A 20,895-nucleotide genomic window follows, 5' to 3' on the forward strand; every position below is an offset into this window, starting at 1 on the left:
GGGGAATCTTCTACGACACACAGCCACCAGTGGGTGTGCACCAGTCTTCCCAGTATGCCCATTTCCTGGAGTGGCCTAGGAGAGTTGAGGCCACAGACACAAGCACAAGGCTGATCCCTCGGACTGCAGCAGTGCATGATATTCCTGAAGCAAGAGAATCCAGTCACGCATTGTCACAGATACTGTCAAGACAGAATTATAAACAAAAGGATAGGAAATCTGTGTCAAGTAAAACCTACACAAAAGAAAGGACTATCAGAATGTTGATATTCAACAACGTAAAGTTCTTAAAGGAAGAAAAAAAACTCAACTGAATAATAATAATAGTAATAATGGATTTACACTGCATCAATTAGCTAAGTTGAAAGCAAGTTTTTTAAGAATGCCTTTCCTAGGAGTTCCCACACTGTGGTTGGCTTCCATAAGGATTTGCATGAAATTTGGAAGGGAGAAATCAAGTAAGAGCCACTTTGTGCTCAGCAGCTCAGCTGTGGAAACACCTGGGGCAGCAGCTGGGCCCAGAGCTTGGCTCTTGCTGAAGTTCCTCCAGCTGTGACATCTCTGAATGCTGCACCAGCTTGTGCAGCTTCTCTTTGCAGCGCATCACCAACAGAGGCAGCCTGATAGCAGAGAGACAGACACGAGGCCCTGTTGGTTACTGAAGTGTCTATCTCAGCCTCATTTTTGTCGATTTATTCTTATCCTCTCCATTTCATACCTATTCTCTCTCCTAACTTTTGGGCCTAAAGCCTCAGCCTACTACCACACAAGGAACAGTACGTGCAGTTTTACTCGGATGGGTGTTATGTACAATCCAACTCCTGTAATAAATAAATGCCTCTTCCACATTACTCCTGGTGATTCTGATTCTCTGATCATATTGTAATGGAGAAAAAATGATCAAAGTAAAGAAAGCTAGATGCTTATGGCTCAAGTTGTTCTCCCTGGCTTCTCAGGAGACTGAGATCTGAGGATTGTTGCTCAAAGCCAGACTGGGCAGAAAATTCCATGAGACTTTTATCTCCAATTAACTACCAAAAAGCCAGCAGTAGGGCTGTGGCTCAGGTGATAGAGTCTTAGCTTCAAACAACAATGCTAATGGACAGTACTTACAACCTAAGTATAGGCCACTGTAACTATATGCATGTGCATGTGCATGTGCACACACACACACACACACACATTCACCCATAAAGACAATGGGACAATTATGAAGAACAATGAGGAGAAATTGACCAGATCATAATCACAGGACAAGTTAACATTAACATATGATTAACACATGAAGTCCATTACAATGATATTGATGTTACCACCCATTAAATTCAGAAAACACAAAACCAAATGTTCAATATACAAGGCACAGAATTGTGGTATAAAATGTTTTCATAAATGGTAAAGAAATTATATAGCACTGGTTATCTGATATTACCAGTAAGTATGTGGTAAAAAATGTATGTGTGGCAGGAAAGATTTTTAGTATAACTAACCATCAAGAAGCCAGAAGTGGAACTGTGACTTAAGTAGTAAAACACTAGCTTTGAGGGGAAAAAAGTCTCAGTGCCCAGTCTCTGAGCTTAAGTCCTAGGATTAGCATTTTTTTTTTTTACCAGTCCTGGTGCTTGAACCCAGTGCCTGGTCACTGTCCTTGGGCTTTCTCAAGGTTAATACTCTACCACTTGAGGCACAACACCACTTTCAGCTTTTTCTCTGTATGTGGTGCTGAGGAATCGAACCCAGGACTTCACACACGCTAGACAAGCACTTTACCACTAGGCCATGCTCCTGGCCCTGGCATTTTCTTTTAAAAGGAAAATCAAGTTGCCTAGTGCTCATGCCAATAATCCTAGGTAGTAAAGAGGCTCAGACTTGGAGAAGTCCACTTCAAAGCCAGCCTGGGAAGAGAAGCCCAAGAAACTCTGAGAAGGCCAGACTACAAGTATGACTTGAATACTAGAGCAACCCAGTCATGAGCAAGAAAGCCAGGGGAGAACTCAAGGCTTTGATATTTTTGCCCTGGTACCAAAAGCAAGAGAGTTTACTATAGAGACTAGATTCTAAAATATCCAACTATATACTAGCAAAAAAATTCAGCAAATAAATTATGCAACTTTAAAGAAATGAACAGTATTTAGAAAAATGTAACTTACTAAAAAAAAACTCAGAATGAAATGGAGAACAAAAATAAGGCAAGAAAACCTATACAAATCACATTGTGAACATACAGATATTTATTAGAGTCTATAGAAAACATAGGCCAGATTGCTTTTGCAGTAGTCTGGTCTCTGAAGACTGCTTTATTTGAAGTGTCAAAAAATTCCATAAAGCAATAACAACAAACAACAATGAATATAAAGCAAGTATTTGCAATACAGGAAATACTGACAATCTTATATACAATTATACATACTTTGTGCTAAATAAATTATAAATAAATATAATTAAGCCGTCTATTAAATGTAAGTATATAATGAGCCAGAAATGTTTACTCAGTTGCCAAAATGATTGACTATAATAAAATTTTAATTACTTATACACCAGAGTAATAGGTAAAAGGTGAAAAAAATAATTATCCACATTTACTATAACACAGAAATATGTGTCAAGCTTATTTAAGTACCTGTAAGTAAAAACTAAAAATGATAGAAATAAAAATGTGAAAAGCTGTATGTGTTAGATGTAGGGAAGAATGTACGAAATGAGACTCAACTAGCAAGCTAACAACTTCTAAGACAAGATGTGTGGGTGGTTGTAAGTGGCTAACCTCTGTAATCCTAGCTTCTCCTAGAAGCTAGAAGGCTGAGATCTTAGGATCACAGCCAACCTGGGCAAAAAAAGTCCCCTAGTCTCTTATCTCCAATTAACCACCAAAATCCCAGAAGTAAAGGTATAGAGAAAAAAAAAGCTAAGGAACAATTCTCAAGCCCCAATAATGCCCAAACCCTGAAAAATAAAAATATCATTTATACCCAATGTGCTTAGAAACAAGTGAAAATGAAGTATAGAAGAGAATATGAAATTTTCTTTTTTTTAAAATTTTTTTATTGTAATTAGTAAAAGGGTTACATGATATTTGCCAGATAGAAGGTGCATTAATTCACATACATTGATACCCTTTCACATGTCTTGGTACCCATTTCCCTCCCCCCCCCACACCCCCCACCCATCTTGGTTTTCCCCCCTTCCCTATCAAATTTCAAATATCCAAATACAAATAAATTCAATATATCAGATAACAAAGTGAGATACTATACCAATATGAGATAACCAAGGGACAGCAAAGGAGATGAGAGACAACATAGTACATTAAGGACAACAATCATTCATTATATGGCTTTTGTTTCAATATCCTGGAGGTCCTTTCAATTAGCTTCACATTATATGGCCTTATGTATCAAGATTTTGCTCTATTGCAAATCTCTGCTAGTAGAGCCCAAGGTTTCTACTGATTATGACGAATGAGGGAAACCATTGAGCCTAAGTTCCTTTGAGACTGGCTTACTTCACTTAATATGATTTTTTTCTAAGTCTTTCCATTTCCTAACAAATGGGGCGATGTCATTCTTTCTGACAGCAGCATAGAATTCCATTGTGTACAAATACCACAACTTGTTGATCCACTCATCAACTGAGGGACATCTAGGTTGGTTCCATATCTTTGCTATGGTGAATAGTGCTGCAATGAACATTGTTGTGCTGGTGGATTTAGTATGCCCTTGTTTCTGGATGGTTGGATAAATGCCAAGTAGTGGAATTGCTGGGTCATAGGGGAGTTCTATGTTTAGCCTTTTGAGGCACTGCCACACTGCTTTCCATAGTGGTTGAACGAATTTGCACTCCCACCAACAGTGTAGTAGGGATCCCTCCTGGCCACATCCCCTCCAGCATCTGTTGTCATTCGTTTTCCTGATCCTGGCCATTCTAACTGGAGTGAGGTGGAATCTTAGAGTTGTTTTGATTTGCATTTCTTTTATGACCAGAGATGTTGAGCATTTCTTCATGTGTCTATAGGCCATTTTTGTTTCTTCTTCAGAGAAGACTCTCTTTAAGTCTTTGGCCCATTTTTTAATGGGATGGTTGTTACTTTGGAGGTTAGTTTTGGAGTGATTCAATTTTTTGAGTTGTTGATATATTTTAGATATGAGGCCTTTGTCCGTTGTTTGGTTGGTGAAGATCTTCTCCCACTCTGTATGCTTCCTATTTAATTTACTAGCTATGTCCTTTGCCATACAAAAGCTCCGCAGTTTAGTGCAGTCCCACTTATTCAGCCTTTCTCTGATTTGTTGTGATTCTTGGTCCTTATTAAGAAAGTTTCGACCTGTGCCAAGGAGGCCTAGTGTATCTCCTATTCCTTCCTCTAAAGTTTTCAGTGTGTCAGCTTTTAAGAATACGAAATTTTCAAAGGCTGTGAGTTTTGCAGTTTAATTTATATGAAACCAATTCATATCATCTTTGATCTTTTTTCTTTACTTAACAAAATCATTATATTTGAGAAATGGACATTGGATCACTACATGATAAATTTCCTAATTTTGCTAGTCTCTAAATTTAAGAACATTTATTTTATGAATACTTATTTTTTGTCAGTTGTGGAGCTTGAACCCAGAGCCTGAGCACTATTACTGAGCTCTTTTGCTCAAGGTTAGTGCTCTACCACTTTGAGCCATAGATCTACCTCTGTGATGGGGTAGTTAATTGCAGATGAGACTTCTCTGCTTTGGCTGGCTCCTAATCTCAATCCTCAATTTCAGCCTCCTGAGTATCTAGGATTACAGGTATAAACCACCAGCTTAGGCAAGATTCTTTAAAAGCTTAAAATCCTTCCTGGATGTATCAAAGAATCAAATGACATAAAGTTACAAGAACTTTGGTAGACTACAATTCACAGCTTGAGTTGTTTTAATAAAATAACAATGTACCTTGAAAAAAAAAAGCTTAAAATCCTATTTATTTGCATCAAAGCTAGGTTGTCCTTTTCCCACCTTGACTAATTCCTGACCCTTCTGAAGTATTTGGTAAATGTCAATCAAATGAAATAAAATGTTCCACGATTAAAAAGAAGCCCTCCAAATTAAAAAGAAGTAATATATTAGTGACAACCTATGAGTTCTATCAAACCTGAACTAAACATTTATTAGTGCTTACTGAAAGGACCAGTAATGCGTGCGCTATGAATTCTGGTCTGCTGTCACAGGCTGGGGCCTACCTACCTCCTCAGGGCCTCAGTTTCATTTGCTATTCTAATTCTGTTCCTTAATTATCTAGCAAAGACAGTTGCTGGATTTGTCTGTTTGTTTGGTTTGTTTTGTTTTCCAGGCCAGTAGTAAAGATTTCTTTAAATTAACTGGGGAAAGATAGTGTTGGAAACGCAGGGAGTCTAAATAAATAGCATTGTTACATTCCCATTTCTAGTGCCATATGTGAAAATAAGCTGAAGGGAAAAGTGCCATATGGTTTATTTGGTTCCCTAGAAATTTCAAGTTTGTAGTGACATCCTTGGAAGCAATTTGAAGTGGAGAGTTACTGTTCAAAGAAGCCCAAGAGAAAGTCGTTCTATTAAGTTCTACTGACAATAACATTTCAGAGAGAATCTCATGGGGTTCCCCACCCACTGACATGGAGAGAGTAACATCGTGTCAGATGATGTGGAGCATGAAGATTGGGGAATCCTTCAGATTGGAGCGATTCCTGACAGTCACTAAGGGAGAGGTAAGTGAAATGTCTTCAACTTCTGCTGTGCCTAATTGCCACCCTAATCACAATGAAATGACTATGTTTAGGTGATTATAAAAATAAAACGTGTTCTATCCAGTTCACAATATGCTTTCTCTAGGGCCTTCCTTTTCTTTGGTTGTTTTATTTTGTTGTTGTTATGAGTGTGTGTGTGTGTGTGTGTGTGCATGTGTATGTGTGCGCACACACATCCCAGTACCAGAGCATGAACTCTAGGCCTCAGGCTCACTAAAAGCTGGTGACTCACCCCTTGAACTACACCCCACTGTTAATTGGAGTTAAGAATCTCAGGGATTTGTCCGCCTCAAATCATGATCCTCAGATCTCAGCTGTCTTAATAACCGGAACTGCAGGCATGAGCCACTGGCACTATTTCTTCCTTTGCTACTTTTTGGTTTGTCTACACAATTATTGTAGGTATACTGTTTTCATACCAACTTAATATTTTCCTATTTAGATAGAGATGATGGCATTTATTATTTGTGACTATGAGTGATCTGATGTCTGACACTTACCTGACTATAACTGGAGACAATGTTTACTACTGCAGAAACTAAACAGGTTATGGAATCAGAAGGACTTAATTGAATGCTACCCTTTGGATTACACCCACAACAAATTATTTATTCAATCTTGTTTCCCATCCATGAAATATAATTTATAACACCTCACAGAAAAAAAAGTTATGAGAATTAATCATTGCTTAAGAATGTAAAATATGTGTCACACAATAAATAATCATCTTCCCTACTAGAGAGAGTAAGTTAATAAAGAGCTGCCAATGTTTCGGTATTTTGTGGATTTTAAACCAGTTTTCAAAGGATTAATAACTGAGGGAATTCAAATATGTCTGCAACTAGCAATTTAATCTTATGAAAGAATGTCCATTTAAGCATAATAATTTTGTACATTATCTTAAATTTGTGCTTGATATTATTTGTTGGAGCTACAAACTCGGTTTAAATAATATTTAAATAAATATTTACTTCGACATATTCATAAGAATACAGATTTGTACTTCCTAAGATTTTCTAAAATTTAATGAAACACTGAAAACCTAAAAGCCTAGAATAATGTATTGCTCACTTAACTTTTTGAGGTAGCAATCTAAGATCACCAAAAATAGAGTAATATACTAGATCTTCATTAACACATCCAAAGCCTTCATTGTGAAGAAAATCGTTGCTTTTATTAACTCATTTATTCACTCAGCCAATCTATAAAAAGTTATCAAGTTCTTTGGAATAGATGTATGGTTCAAGTAGCAGAGCCTTGAGCAAAAAAGAAGTTACTAAGTTCAAATCAAATGTGAGTTGTACTTGTATTTGGTCACTACAAGAATGAGTTTTTCTCCTTCAACAGGACCCATCTTTTTTCTCCTCTTAGGTCTCTGTAACTTGCCATTTCTCTGTGAAACTGAACTTCAAAACAAAAATAGAAACCATCCTTTATATCACTTAAAAAACATGTAGTCGGGGCTGGGAATTTGACCTAGTGCTTGCCTAAAATGCATGAAGACCCGGGTTCAATTCCTTGGTACCACCTACATAGGAAAGAGCTGGAAAGTGTGATATGGCTCAAGTGGTAGAGCTCTAGCCTTGAGAAAGTCCAAGAACAGTGCTCAGGCCCTGAGTTCAAGCCCCAGGACTGGCAAAAACAAACAAACAAACATATAGTCATACCACACTTTGGAATCACATTGGGGAAGTTGTTTAATTACACAATTTTTATGTTATACCAAAGTACTCACAAATGTTAATATTATCAGGGCATTTGTGCTATTTATATTAATGGTAATGCTTTTTTAATATATATTTTTTATTGTAATTAATAGAAGGGTTACATGATATTTGCCAGATAAATGGTGCATTAATTCCCACACATTGATACCCTTTCACATGTCATGGTCCCCATTTCCCTTCCCCCCCGGCAATGATTTTTTTTAAATCACTCATTAGAAGATTTAGAGTGCTGTTATTTGAAACTTGTTAGCCGCTCATGTGGATAAAAATATATTATAACTTCTTGGCTGTGAAAATAAAAATAATAATCATAAGAAATAGAATGGCTGAAGATTGGATGCAGAGAATGCTAAGCCAAGCAATTCCTGCAAGAATCCTGGAAGAAGATAGTCATGGGAGAAAGAAACCCAGCAATAAACCAGGAGAAATAGGCATGAGGGATGGGAGGATAGTTACCCAAAGAAGAGCTAATTTTCAAGGTGATAATTTCAGTGGCATTACAAATCCATCAGTAAAATTAGGATATTCAACAGCTGTAAAAGTGAAGGCAATTTTAGATGAACAACAAAAAATTGTTACACTCTTCCCATAAGGTTTGGTTTGCTTAACTTGGTACCAATACTGGGGCTTAAACTCAGGGTCTGAGTAACTATCCCTCAGCTTTTCCTTTCAGAGTTGGCACTCTATCACTTGAACCAGAGATCCATTTCTGGCCTTTTGCAGATTGATTGGAAATAACTGTCATTGGGTTTGCCTGCTTGAGCTGGTTTTGAACCTCAGTCTTAAAATATCAACCTCCCGGGGCCGGGATTGGCGGAATTGGTACAGTGCTTGCCAAGCATGCACGAAAACCCGGGTTCAATTCCTCGGTACCACACACATAGAGAAAAAAAGCTGGAAGTGGTGCTGAGGCTCAAGTAGTAGAGGTCTAGCCTTGAGAAAGCCCAAGGACAGTGCTCAGACCCTGAGCTCAAGCCCAGGACTGGCAAAAACTAAAATCAACCTCCTAAGTAGCTAGGATTACAGGTTTGATATGACTCAGCAGTTAAAGTCCACTAAAAATTAATTTTCAATTTATCAGTAGTTAACACTAAACACACAAGATTGAGGGGCTGAATGACGTCTTAGTTTCAACAGTCTTACCACATACCTTCCTTTTATTCTTTCAAACTATAAAGATGAAGCAGTAGGGCTAAAATCATCTATGAGCTGCTTTGAATAACAACACAGCATTTGCACAATACCAACTTTCTAAATGGTTAAACAATTTGTTTAAGGCTTCCTTGGTAGTATAAGCAGCTCTAAAATATGTGTTGGGATGTGATCATTGGGAACTTAGAACACATAGGGCCTCAGTCTAATGATACAGTAAGAGAAATAATGTATCTGCCCATACTCTCAATTCAATGAATATTTTCATGTTGAATGCTGACATGGAGGAGATGTAGACTTACGGACTGGACTATTCAGCTTTGTGAACCTTGCAGGCCTCTGAACATAGAATAGAAGTATACTAACACAACATAGAACTTATGAAAGCTTCTGTCTTTTATAACGACAGCTCTTAGGGGCCAGGAGTTTGCCTAGTGCTTAAAGTGCTTGCCTAGCATGCATGAAGACCCGGGTTCGATTTCTCGGTACCACATACATAGAAAAATGCCGGAAGTGGTGCTGAGGCTCAAGTGGTAGAGCTCTAGCCTTGAGAAAGTCCAAGGACAGTGCTCAGGCCCTGAGCTCAAGCCCAGGACTGGCAAAAAAATAATAATAATATATATATACATATATATATAACGACAGCTCTTAAAGGGCAATTTCAGGATATGTTTATCATTGAATCTATTTACACTTGTATGCTAATAAACACCTTACACACATAGAGAGATACACCCCAGTTCCCAAATAGCTCACAGTTAATAAATATGATGAATTGATGAAGGGAACAGTCACAAGTTTCTCTAAGATTTGACCCCTCGGGGTTCGTAATGGTATAAGTTACTTCTGAAGAGTTCCTATTATATGTCTTTTGAAACAAGCACAGTCCAACACCTTGTGAGTAGATAATATCTACATTGCTTTTCTGTTCTTTGGGACCATTTTTTATCATAAAGTTTAATTGTGGTACAGAAAACAAATGCAATAATAACTTTCTCTGGAAAATAAAAACCATACTGACTGTAGCTTGAAATTATTTAGGATGAGACATTGATGAGTTCGATTACCTTATTCTGAAAATGCAAAAAGGTTTCATTTCCAGTCTTGTACACATACTCACAGTGGCTGAGCTTAAATCCAACATGGAAAGCAAATGCTGAAAAGCTAGGGGCACTCAGTGGGCTATAAGGAGAAGAAAGAAGATTTGGTTAGAATTTGAAGTTTTTAACAGTCTGCTTTGCCTTTTACTCTGTGTTTAAAGATGAACTTTAAGGATTTCAGCATAGTCAAATCCTCCTTTTGTTATCATGTGCTTATTCAAAGAGTTCACTCCTTCACCTGTAAACCAATCCTCTCTTGCTGTCAGCAGCTCTCTCCAGTAAACTTCCTGAATGGTTTAAGTTGCTTCCTCATCAAGACAGGCAAGAGCATTTCGTGGTGACAACTTTGTGAGAAAGGCAATAGGATTGTGGAGGCCCGGAGCCTCATTCATTCTGGCATGCAGATATCCATCAGTTGGATTTTTTTATTCAGTGAGGAAACATATCATTCCTTCCTTTTTGATTAAGCCATTACTTCCCGGATCAGTCATGTAGAGATATTCTTTGATGTTAGATGTTGGGTATTGAGGGTGCTTGTGGAACTCTTGGTCTTTCCTTTTTTGCTCAGTATGGTGGTGGTTTAATCCCTACACAATCACAAGAATCTGAGCACCCCAGTAAACCCCTCACTGCTGCTATATAACCACCCTCATACTCATAGAGTCACTAAAAGAAAGAATGAACAATTGTGATGCCTTGTTCAAACTGATCTTCTCTCACACCTGTCAGATGTCAAAGGAATGAATTCTCATGTCACAGAGAGTACCAGGCTGTTTGGGGACTGCTTTTCAGTTGACATATGGTTATGGAGACATGCTCAGAGATACAGCAGCTTTAAATATCTCTCTCCGGAACAATATCCTTTGCTAAACTGCTCAGAGCAAATCTTTCCTTAGTTGCTTCTACTCCAACAAATTCCTGTCTGTGCACTTCAAAGATGTATTATCTTTCTAATCTCCTTCACTGATCTTCTGTAATTTTTTTTTTGCCAGGACCCTGGCCCCTTTCTATTATCTTTTATTAGCTTATCATTATATTAGATGATCTGTTATTAGCTTATAATGGATTCTTATTCTACTATCTCATTACAACTTCTTCAAACTTTTTTTTTTTTTACACATCCTGGGGATTGAACTCAGGGTCTGAGCACTGTCCTTGGACTTTCCTCAAGGCTAGTGCTCTACCATTTGAGCCACAACACCACTTCCTGCTTTCTGTGTATGTGTTACTGAGGAATCGAATGTAGGCCTTTGTGCATGCTAGGCAAGTACTCTACCACTAGGCCAAACTCCTGACCCCACTTATTCAAACTTGTGTGTGTATGCTAGTCCTAGGGCTTAACATTAGGGCCTAGATGCAAAGCCTTAAACATTTAGATCCCTAAATGTTCCTCATCCGGGGTTGGCACTCTGCCACATGAACCACATCTCCACTTCCATTTTTTATGATTAATCAGAGATAAATGTCTCATAGATGTTCCTGCCTGAGCTGGCTTTGAACTGCAATCCTCAGATCTCAGCCTCCTGAATAGCTAGGATTACAAGCATGAGCCACAAGCGCCCAGCTGATACATTCATTGAATATAGCATTTGTACAAGCAGTACTAACCTTACATACCATTATTTGATGAACTTTGACCAAACGAACACTTCTGTGAAAAAGCTAGAACCCTATTTGTGCCCCCAAATTTTCCCTTATACTAAAGAGTAACAGTCTTCACCTCTCATCACTCAGATTAGTTTAGACTATTTTATACTCCATGCAGTCCATATTAATGAGTCTGTCTAGACTTTTTCACTCAACATGTCTATGAGGCTCATCCCCATTCTCATAAGTGGCAGAGCATCCTTAGATTCCATGGCTCTGGGTCATGCTGTTGTGTACATCCACAGCACTGTGGCTTTGCCTTCTATTTTGGCTCAAGTTTGGGATGTGACACTGCCATGAACTTGACAGTATCTCTAGGAGAATTCAGTGCATATATTCAGTGTGTATATCTCACATTGCTGTGGAGTGTGTGCCTAGAAGAAGAATTGCTTAATCATGTCTTCTAGAAATGCTAAGTTTGGCTTACTGTCACATTTGAAGTTGCTGTGAAATTATAATGAAGTACAAAATGCTACCATATAAACAAGGTTTCCTAGAAAATAACGTGTTCACGTTTATAATCTATTACATGTTTATATGCTATTTGCTATATTCCAACCTGTATTCTTAGTACTTTAAAGGATTGCTTTATTTGGACTCTCCTAGGAGATAGATAATATAGATAGAACTGAAATTAGATTCTAAGCAACATGGTGCTGAAATCCATGACTGTGATTTTCAGGATGTTTTCCATTAACACTAGTAACTATTTAATAAAGAATAGTTTCAGTCACTTCTGTACCCTTTTGTAGACAAAGGTGCTAACTGGTTAAAACAATAGTGCCCAAGACAGTTAGTATAAAACTGATGGATATTTCCTTTTTTTTAAATTTTTTTTATTTGTGGGTCATGGTGTTTGAATTCTGCTGGGCGCTGTCCCTGAGCTCTTCAACTCAAGGCTACCACCCTACCCCTGGGCTGGGGCATTGTCCCTGAGCAATTCAGCTCAAGGCTACCATCCTACTCTTGAGCCAAGCCCCACTTTTCTTTTTTGTTTCATATATTTTTTATTGTAATTAATGCACCAGATAGAAGGTGCATTACTTCAAAAACATTGATACCTTTCTCATGTTTGGTTTCCATTTCCTTCCCCCCACCCCTACCCCTTCCCTATCCGATTTCAAATAACCAAATATGCATATATACAATATATCAGTTAACAAGATAAAATACGTGATAACCAAGGAACAGCAAAAGAGATGAGAGACAACATAGTACATTAAGGACAACAATCATTCATTATATGGCTTTTGTTTCTATATCCTGGAGGTCCCTTCATTTAGTGTCATCCTATATGGCCTTATGTATCTACATTTTGTTCTATTGTAAATCTCTGCTAGGAGAGCCCAAGGTTTCTATGATTATGACAAATGAAGAAAACCATTGAGCCGGGCCCGGGAGTTTGGCCTAGCGGTTAAAGTGCTTGCCTAGCATGCACAAAGACCCGGGTTCGATTCCTCGGTATCCCACATACACAACCAAGCCGGAAGTGGCAGAGACAAGACACAACCAAACCGGAAAAGTGGCAGAGACGAGACTGCGACAGAGAGCGAAAGAAGCGAGCTGAGCTGAAGTGAACAGAGCCCAACCGAGTGGTGGCCTGAGCGAGCAGGACCGGAGCGAGCAGGACCGGAGCAGCGTGCGGGAGCGAGCCGAGCCAGAGCCAGCGAGGCCGGAGCGAGCGGGGCCAGAGCGAGCGGGGCCAGAGCGAGCGGGGCCAGAGCGAGCGGGGCCAGAGCGAGAAGGGCCAGAGCGAGAAGGGGCCGGAGCGAGCAGAGCCAGGAGCAAGCGAGAGCTGGCCAGGCCGGAGCGAGCGGGGCCAGAGCAAGCCAGGGCCCGGAGCGAGCGGGCCAGAGCAAGCCAGGAGCAGGGCCGGGCTGGAGCGAGTGGGGCCAGGAGCGTGCGGGAGCGACCCGGGCCGGAGCGAGCGGGGCCAGAAAGAGAAAGGGGCCAAAAAAAAAAAAGAAAACCATTGAGCCTATGTTCCATTGAGTCTGGCTTACTTCACTTAACATTTTTTTCTAAGTCTTTCCATTTCCTAACAGCATAGAATTCCATTGTGCACAAATACCACATCTTGTTGATCCACTCATCAGCTAAGGGGCATCTGGGTTGGTTCCATATCTTTGCTATGGTGAATAGTGCTGCAATGAACACTGTTGTGCTATGGATTTAGTATGTCCTTGTTTCTGGACGATTGGGTAAATGCCAAGTAGTGGAATTGCTTGGTCATAGGGAAGCTATATATTTAGTCTTTCGAGGAACCACCATACTGCTTTTCATAGTGGTTGAACGAGTTTCCCACTTCCCATTTTCCAGAGGTTAATTGGAGATAAAAGTCTCAGGTCCTTTTGTGCCCAGGCTGGCTTTGAACCTTGATCCTCGGATCTCAGCCTCCTGAGTAACTACAGGTGTGAGCCACAGCGTCCTGCATATATTTCCTTTTTTAAAATGTTTTGCCATGGGGCTGGGAGTTTGGTAGAGTGCTTGCCTAGCATGCACGAAGACCCAGGTTCAATTCCTCGGTACCACATACATAGAAAAAAAGCCAGAAATGGTGCTGAGGCTCAAGTGGTAGAGCTCTAGCCTTGAGAAAGCCCAAGGACAGTGCTCGGGCCTTGAGTCTAAGCCTCAACTGGCCAAAAAAAAAAAAAATGCTTTGCCAGGAGTCCAGAGTTTGGCCTAGTGGTAAGAGTGCTTGCCTAGCATGCACAAAGACCAGGTTCAATTCCCTGGTACCACATACATAGAAAAAAGCCAGAAGTGGTGCTGAGGCTCAGGTGGCAGAGTGCTAGCCTTGAGAAAAGGCCAAGGACAATACTCAGGCCCTGAGTTCAAGAAACCCACGACTAGCAAAAAAAAGTGTTTTGCCTGTCCTGGTGCTTGAACACAGGGCCAGGGTGCTGTTACACTGTACTATTTGAGCTACAGAGTCACTGCAGGCTTTTCTGGAATGGTTTACTGGAGATTAGAGTCTCACTGCCTTTCCTGCCCGTGCTGGCTTTGAACTACAATCCTCAAGTCTTAGACTCCGGAGTAGGTAGGATTACAGGCATGAGCCCCCGGGACCTGGGTCTGGATATTTCTTAATTAAGGAACCTCCATCTTTTTCTTTCTTTTGATCCTACATACTGGCCCATTTTCCTTTTTCCACAGAAACTATCTTTGATTCTAAAGAGGTTCTCTCTCCCTTGCTGCCTGGTTTAAAACACAATCATTTCCATTTCCCCCTGAAGCTCTGGAAATTTCTGTGTGGTACAATTGGGTTACAAGTAATGCTTCCTTTTCAGAACTACATTTCCTAAATCCGCTGGTGGCTCATACTTGTCATCCTTACTTGGGAGGCTGAGATCCAATTATTTCAGTTGGAAACAAGCCCAGCAAGAAAGTCCATGAGATTTCCAAAATAATAAAAATAAAAATAAAATAGCAAGATATGGAGCCGTGGTTCAAGCAGTAGAATCTTGAGCAAAATAGTTGAAGAACCAGCACAAAAATAAATAAATCTTTTTTTTTGTCAATCGTGGGTCTTGAACTCTGGGTCTGGGCGCTATCCTTGAGCTCTTTAGCCCAAGCTAGTGCTCTACCACTTGAGCCACAGCACCACTTCCAGTTTTCTGGGGTTAATTAAAGATGAGCCTCATAGACTTCCATGCCTGGGCTGGCTTTGAATGTGCTCCTTTGATCTCAGCCTCCTAAGTAGTTAGGATTACAGGCATGAGCCACTGTCACCCGGCTAATAAGTCATTTTTAAAGACTGTATTTCTACATTCCTTTGTGCCCTCCCCAAGGCCTACTTATGGTTATTTCTCTTCCTAGGGAAAGATAAGAAGCAGAGAATAAATACATTTGATTCCAGTATGTAGGATTCTTCATATGATAATTATAAAATGAAGTCAAAGCATAAATTCTAGCAGAGGGATGGGAAAGGTTTATGAAGCATAGGCAAAGGAGTGAGAGTGAAGAGATTTTAACACTTATCAAAACACTGGAATGGACTAATCAGAACACAAGGTTTGTGAGTCTTCTGAATGTCCACCCCAGCATGTCAGTGGAGCAGAACTAGATAGAAGGTTTGGCCAGACCATAGATCATTTCGAAGGCCAAGTATAATGCTTTGACTTTATTCTCTAGACCCTACAGAGTTTCAGAAGAGCCCTGGGTATGGCTGTGACACAAGAAAACTATGTTGCCCAGCCTTTTGCCTACTAATGGCCCAAAGCCACAGAATAAAAAAAAATGTTTTTGCTTCCTCTTGTAACTTTATTTCTCAATAACCTATGATCTTAGCCCTGTCATAACTTTCTGTTCACTTATGTCTGCTTGTTCCAAAGAAACAAAGCCTAGATTTTTATTAGTTGGGTTTGAAAACTTGGGTGAATACAAGATTATTATTTTTTACCCTCCCTCTCCTACCCCTAGCCCGAAAATGCAGATAACCAGCTGAGCTTCTGGCTTGTATGTGCCAACAAAACAACTGAAATAAAATGCTCACCAGGGGATGCACACTACAATTGGAATGCCCCTCTGCCAGCTGGCTACTCCAACACTTGTGATTCTTTTCATAATGTTTCCCACTTTGAAACTACTGAGTACGCCAAAGAAGCAAAGGTTGAGCTGGGCCGATCCCAGAGGAGAGAAACAAATGGAAGTATGTGGAAAGATATTTCAGATACATCTTTTTGAATGAATCCCCTTTAGCCCAGTTACTTTTTCTTGTATCTATTCTTCGGGGGAAAGAGTTTTCATTTCTCCCATATGAACTAAGTGGTCTGCATTCCTGGGGCAGAGGGGATTTAAGAATTCTTGCCATCATTTTTCTCAGACATAAAATGAAGGTAAAAATATCAACTATAGTTGGGCATAGTGTTGGATTCCTATAATCCCAACTACCTCAGAGGCCAAGGGAGGAATATTGTGAGTTGGAGGCTACCTTTTTTTTTTTTTTTTTTGCCAGACTTGGGCTTGCGCTCAGGGTCTGAGCACTGTCCTTGGACTTTCTTAACGCTAGAGCTCTACCACTTGAGCCTCAGTACCACTGCTGGCTTTTTTCTAGGTATGTGGTACCGTGGAATCGAACCCAGATCTTTGTGCATGCTAGGCAAGCACTCTGCCACTAGGTCAAACTCCCGGCCCTGAATTGGAGGCTATCTTGAGCAACCTTGTCCCAGAAATAAAATGTTAACTCTCTTATTCATTAAGTATTGAGAGTTTAGTGAGGTACAGTGAATAAGAAAAGAAGTGAATTTGTTCTACTAGTATTTGTGTTAGTATGATACTTGATGTTTTCTATCTCTTTCTGTGCCTTTTCTTTTTTTAGAAGTCAATGCTCTTTACTTTGAAACCAGGCCTATCATTTTGTTTAGCTACACATTAACTCAGATTTTGTATCCAGTTTGAGTAAATGTTTACATAAGTGAGTCCACCTTTTTGGCAAAAATCTAATGCATTATGTTTACTTTTTGAACTTTCCTTTGCCAATATTTTACATATTTATTTTTGTATAACTATTACTTTTATTTTCTGAACTTCTATCTCTTCAGTAGAATAAAGCTATCGATGAATTACAAACTGCTCTAAACCTGTTAATCACTCCCAAGCATAATTCATTAAAAAGAACTAAACTTTAAGCAATGTAACACAAAACTGAGATATTGAATTGAAACCCCTTTGTACAAATTCTAAAAGGTAAATTTTAAGGAAAATCTGGTCACTGGTAGCTCATATCTGGAATCTTTACTATTCAGAAGGCTGAGATCTAAGGATCACTGTTCAAAGCCAGTCCAGGCAGAAAGGAATGTCCATGAGACTCTTTTTTCCAATTAACAACCAACAATCCAAAAGTGGAGCTGTGGCTCAAGTGGTAGAGTGCCACCCTTGAGAGAAAAAAAAAAAAAAAAAAAACGAGGGCTGCTCAGTTCTGAGTTCAAGCCCCACTATGATCATATGTACACAAAATAAGTAAAACTCAAAAAAAGAAATGTCAAACAAAATGAGAGAAGTTTAACTGCATTTTTCTCTAAGCTAGTGGTTGTCATTGAACCCTTTTCTCATTTTCCAGACAAGTTAGGACGTTCTAACTAATCCTTCTCCAATCCTAAAATGATCATTTTAAGATCATTGAAATGCTTACTAGCTCTCTGAATGAAAATATTGAACCAATAATGATGCATATTCCTGAAACTTAAATGTGAGGGTATCACACTTGGTTGGTTGGGTAACTTTCATCCCTTGGTTACTGCTCCAGCTGTACCCCCAAAGAACCATATCAGAGGTGTGGCTTGCTAAATACCTAAGCATGAAGGATGCTCACATATACTAAGAAAGTAGAACACTATGCTAAAATGGTGTGACTTCACCTACAATGGTTGATTTTGGAAATTGCTGCTGAATTATAATCAATACTTTTACTTTTTCACCTAATGTCTTAAGATGGGAATGATTATACATTTTCTTAACATTGACCCTGATGTTAAGATATATTTTTCTTATTGAAAGAAAATTTTGAAGTGTTTCAAGCACCTCAAAATAATTCAGGATCAAGGTCTAAAATGTGGAGTGACACTCTATGAGTTTCAGTGAGATTTATATGAACAAAAGCTTGTTGTATAATTTTATAAAGTGAGTCAACAGGAATCATTATGCTCAAATAAGAACACACTGGCATGTGTGGAGATCAATTTTTTGAATTATTTATTCTCATCATTGATTGCCTAATTAAGTAATGTGGATACAAAAATTCAAAGTGCACTCCAGAATTGAAGATAGGCTGGCAAAGGTAAGTCCTTCTGGCTTGGAATAATCCATGTGAGATATCCACAGTGGTCTATTTTAAAGGGGGAGTTGATTCACAGCCACTCTGCCATGCTTCTCCCAACTTCTCACCCAAATTTGCTAACATTTAAAGAAAAAGATAAAATACAAAATCAAGCGTAATAATCACACTTGTAATCCCAAGTATTGGAAACCCAATGCAGGAGAATTTTGAGTTTGAGATCAGCCAGGATTTTGTAATGAGACCTTGGTTCAACAATACTCATCACCCCCAAAATGCTGAAAATAAAATAAAGTAAGCCTGTCAATCGTACCTAAGTTAGAATCTGAGAGGCAGAAAACCTGCTTGGAAATTCATTTGCTCATACACTACAATTTTCTAAATATACAGCAATGCAAAGACTGCAATTTGTTAGAAAATTCTAACATGAGTAAGAAAAATGTTGATTAGAAACTAGGGTGTATATTTAACTAATGGTTGGCACATTAGCCTGTTTAATATTGACCTTTTGAGAAAATGAGGATGCTGAGATGTATATTCAACAGATAAAAATATGACTATCTATTTAAAATGTAAGTAAAAGGAGAAAATCAAAACCAATAATAAGCAGAAAGTGGCGCAACTGAAGAAACAGAAAAAGAAACGAAGCTCTCAATTTCTATATTAAAAACTTCTCTTAAAGTTGTTGTAACTCCTTTAGCATGATGTTTACCTACTTTTATAGCATATCAAACAATATTTTCCTATGAAATATTAGAGATTTATAAACACAATAGAAGGGATAAAAATGAGATATGAGGGCTGGGAGTTTGGCCTAGTGGTAGAGTGCTTGCCTAGCATGCACTAAGACCCAAGAAAAAGCTGGAAGTGGCACTGTGGCTCAAGTGGTAGAGCTCTAGCTTTGAGAAAGCCCAAGGACAGTGCCCAGGTCCTGAGCTCAAGCCCAGGACTGGCCAAAAAAAAAAAAAGAAGAGAGAGATAATCTAAACAGTCACAAATGATTGAAAAGAAATTTTAAAACTGTATCACATACCCTTAAAGACTCTTAGTAGGCTGCACCAGGAATTATAGATACTAATGTTAACAATAGAATGATTGGTGCATCATAAAACTATAAACAGTTTAAGAACTTAAAATATTTAATACATTAAATCTGGAATGAAATAATAAATCTCAAATTTCCACTGTGAACAGTCAACCCATATATACGTATATGTATATGTATATGTATATGTATATATATACATATACATATACATATATATCCTGCCTCTAATCCCAGCTACTTAGGAAGTAGAGGTCTGGAAGACTACTGTTTAAATCCAGACTAGGCATAGAAGTCCATGAGACTCCATCTCTACTTAACCAGAAAAAAAAACAAACAAAAAACCAGCAGCCTGAGTGGAGGAACTCCAATGACAGAAGAATTTGTGAGGTGTGTGTGTGTGATGTGTGTGTGTGTGTGTGTGTGTGTGTGTGTGTGTGTGTGTGTGGTGTGGTGTGTGCCAGCACCCTGTCTTGCTCAGCTTGCTTCCTCTCAAATGGTGCTCTACCAGTTTGGTATTCTCACTGATTAATTGGAGATGGAGCGATACAGACTTTTCTGCCTAGAAGAGCTTTGTATCTCCATCTTCTTATCTTAGCCTTCATGGCTTGAGCCATCAGTGTCAGGTCATCGCAGAGATTTTTTTGTGGGTCGAGAGGCTTGAACTGGGCCTGGGCTTTGTCCCTGAGCTCTTCAGCTCAAGGCTACCGCCCTACCCTTGAGTCAAGCCCCATTTCCCGTTTTCTAGTGATTAATTGGAGTTAAGAGTCCCAGGTCCTTTTGTTCCCAGGCTGGCTTTGAACCACGATCCTCAGATCTCAGCCTCCTGAGTAGCTAGACTTAAGCCACTTTGTCAGGCCTCTCAGAGCTCTTTAAGGCCACATCTGAAGATTTTTTTCCCAGAAAGCAGAGAAATAATAATGAGAAGATGGAAATCCTAAGAAAGAAGAAGGTATCTTGTCATTAAAAATAGAGAACCAAATGTAAACCCAAGAGTTACAGATAATCATTAATAACAAGAAAGACAATTTTAGCCAGGAGTTTGGCCTAGTCGTAGAGTGCTTGCCTAGCATGCATGAAGACCCAGGTTTGATTCCTCAGTACCACATACATAGAAAAAAGCCAGAAATGGTGCTAAGGCTCAAGTGGTAGAGCTCTAGCCTTGAGAAAGTCCAAGGACAGTGCTCAGGCCCTGAGCTCAAGCCCAGGACTGGCAGAAAGAAAAAAGAAAAAAGAAAAAAAGAAAGACAATTTTAATAGATATGATAATAAAATATATTTGGGGTGGGAAAATTACCAAATCTTTACATAAATATTACCATTAAAGAGTTGAGTATTTTGATAAATAATTCTTACAAGACAGTGTTACTGGACATAAAGAAGAATGATATTACACTGTTTGCCGGCTAGAATTGGGTATTATCTGAATTAAATAAGCCAGTCTCATAAATAAAGACATCTTGTTTCCTCTCATATAGGAAGTTTAAGATAAAAAACTAACAGGGGCTGGGAGCATGGACTAGTGGTAGAGTGCTTGCCTACCATGCAAGCTCCCCTGGGTTAGATTCCTTGTTACCCCATATACAGAAAAAGCCAGAAGTGGTGCTGTAGCTCAAGTGCTAGCCTTGCAAAAGCTCGGGAACAATGTCCAGGCTCTGAGTTCAAGCCCCAGGACTGGAAAAAAAAAAAAACTAAAAAGGC

General features: G+C 39.1%; 1 protein-coding gene across 1 annotated transcript in view; it reads left to right on the top strand.

The window, feature by feature from the left end:
• The first annotated feature begins 5,652 nt into the window (after positions 1-5,652).
• LOC150060133 (uncharacterized) overlaps positions 5,653-20,895 on the top strand; it is a 40,734-nt gene continuing 25,491 nt past the window's right edge. Inside the window, exons 1-2 of the mRNA XM_090337786.1 lie at positions 5,653-5,709; positions 15,797-16,025. Coding sequence (XP_090193912.1) covers positions 5,653-5,709; positions 15,797-16,025 — 286 coding nt within the window. The remainder of the gene's footprint in view (positions 5,710-15,796; positions 16,026-20,895) is intronic.

The sequence above is a fragment of the Megascapheus bottae genome, chromosome 8 (assembly GCF_031878675.1).
Source record: "Megascapheus bottae isolate mThoBot1 chromosome 8, mThoBot2.hap1, whole genome shotgun sequence".
NCBI lineage: Eukaryota > Metazoa > Chordata > Mammalia > Rodentia > Geomyidae > Megascapheus > Megascapheus bottae.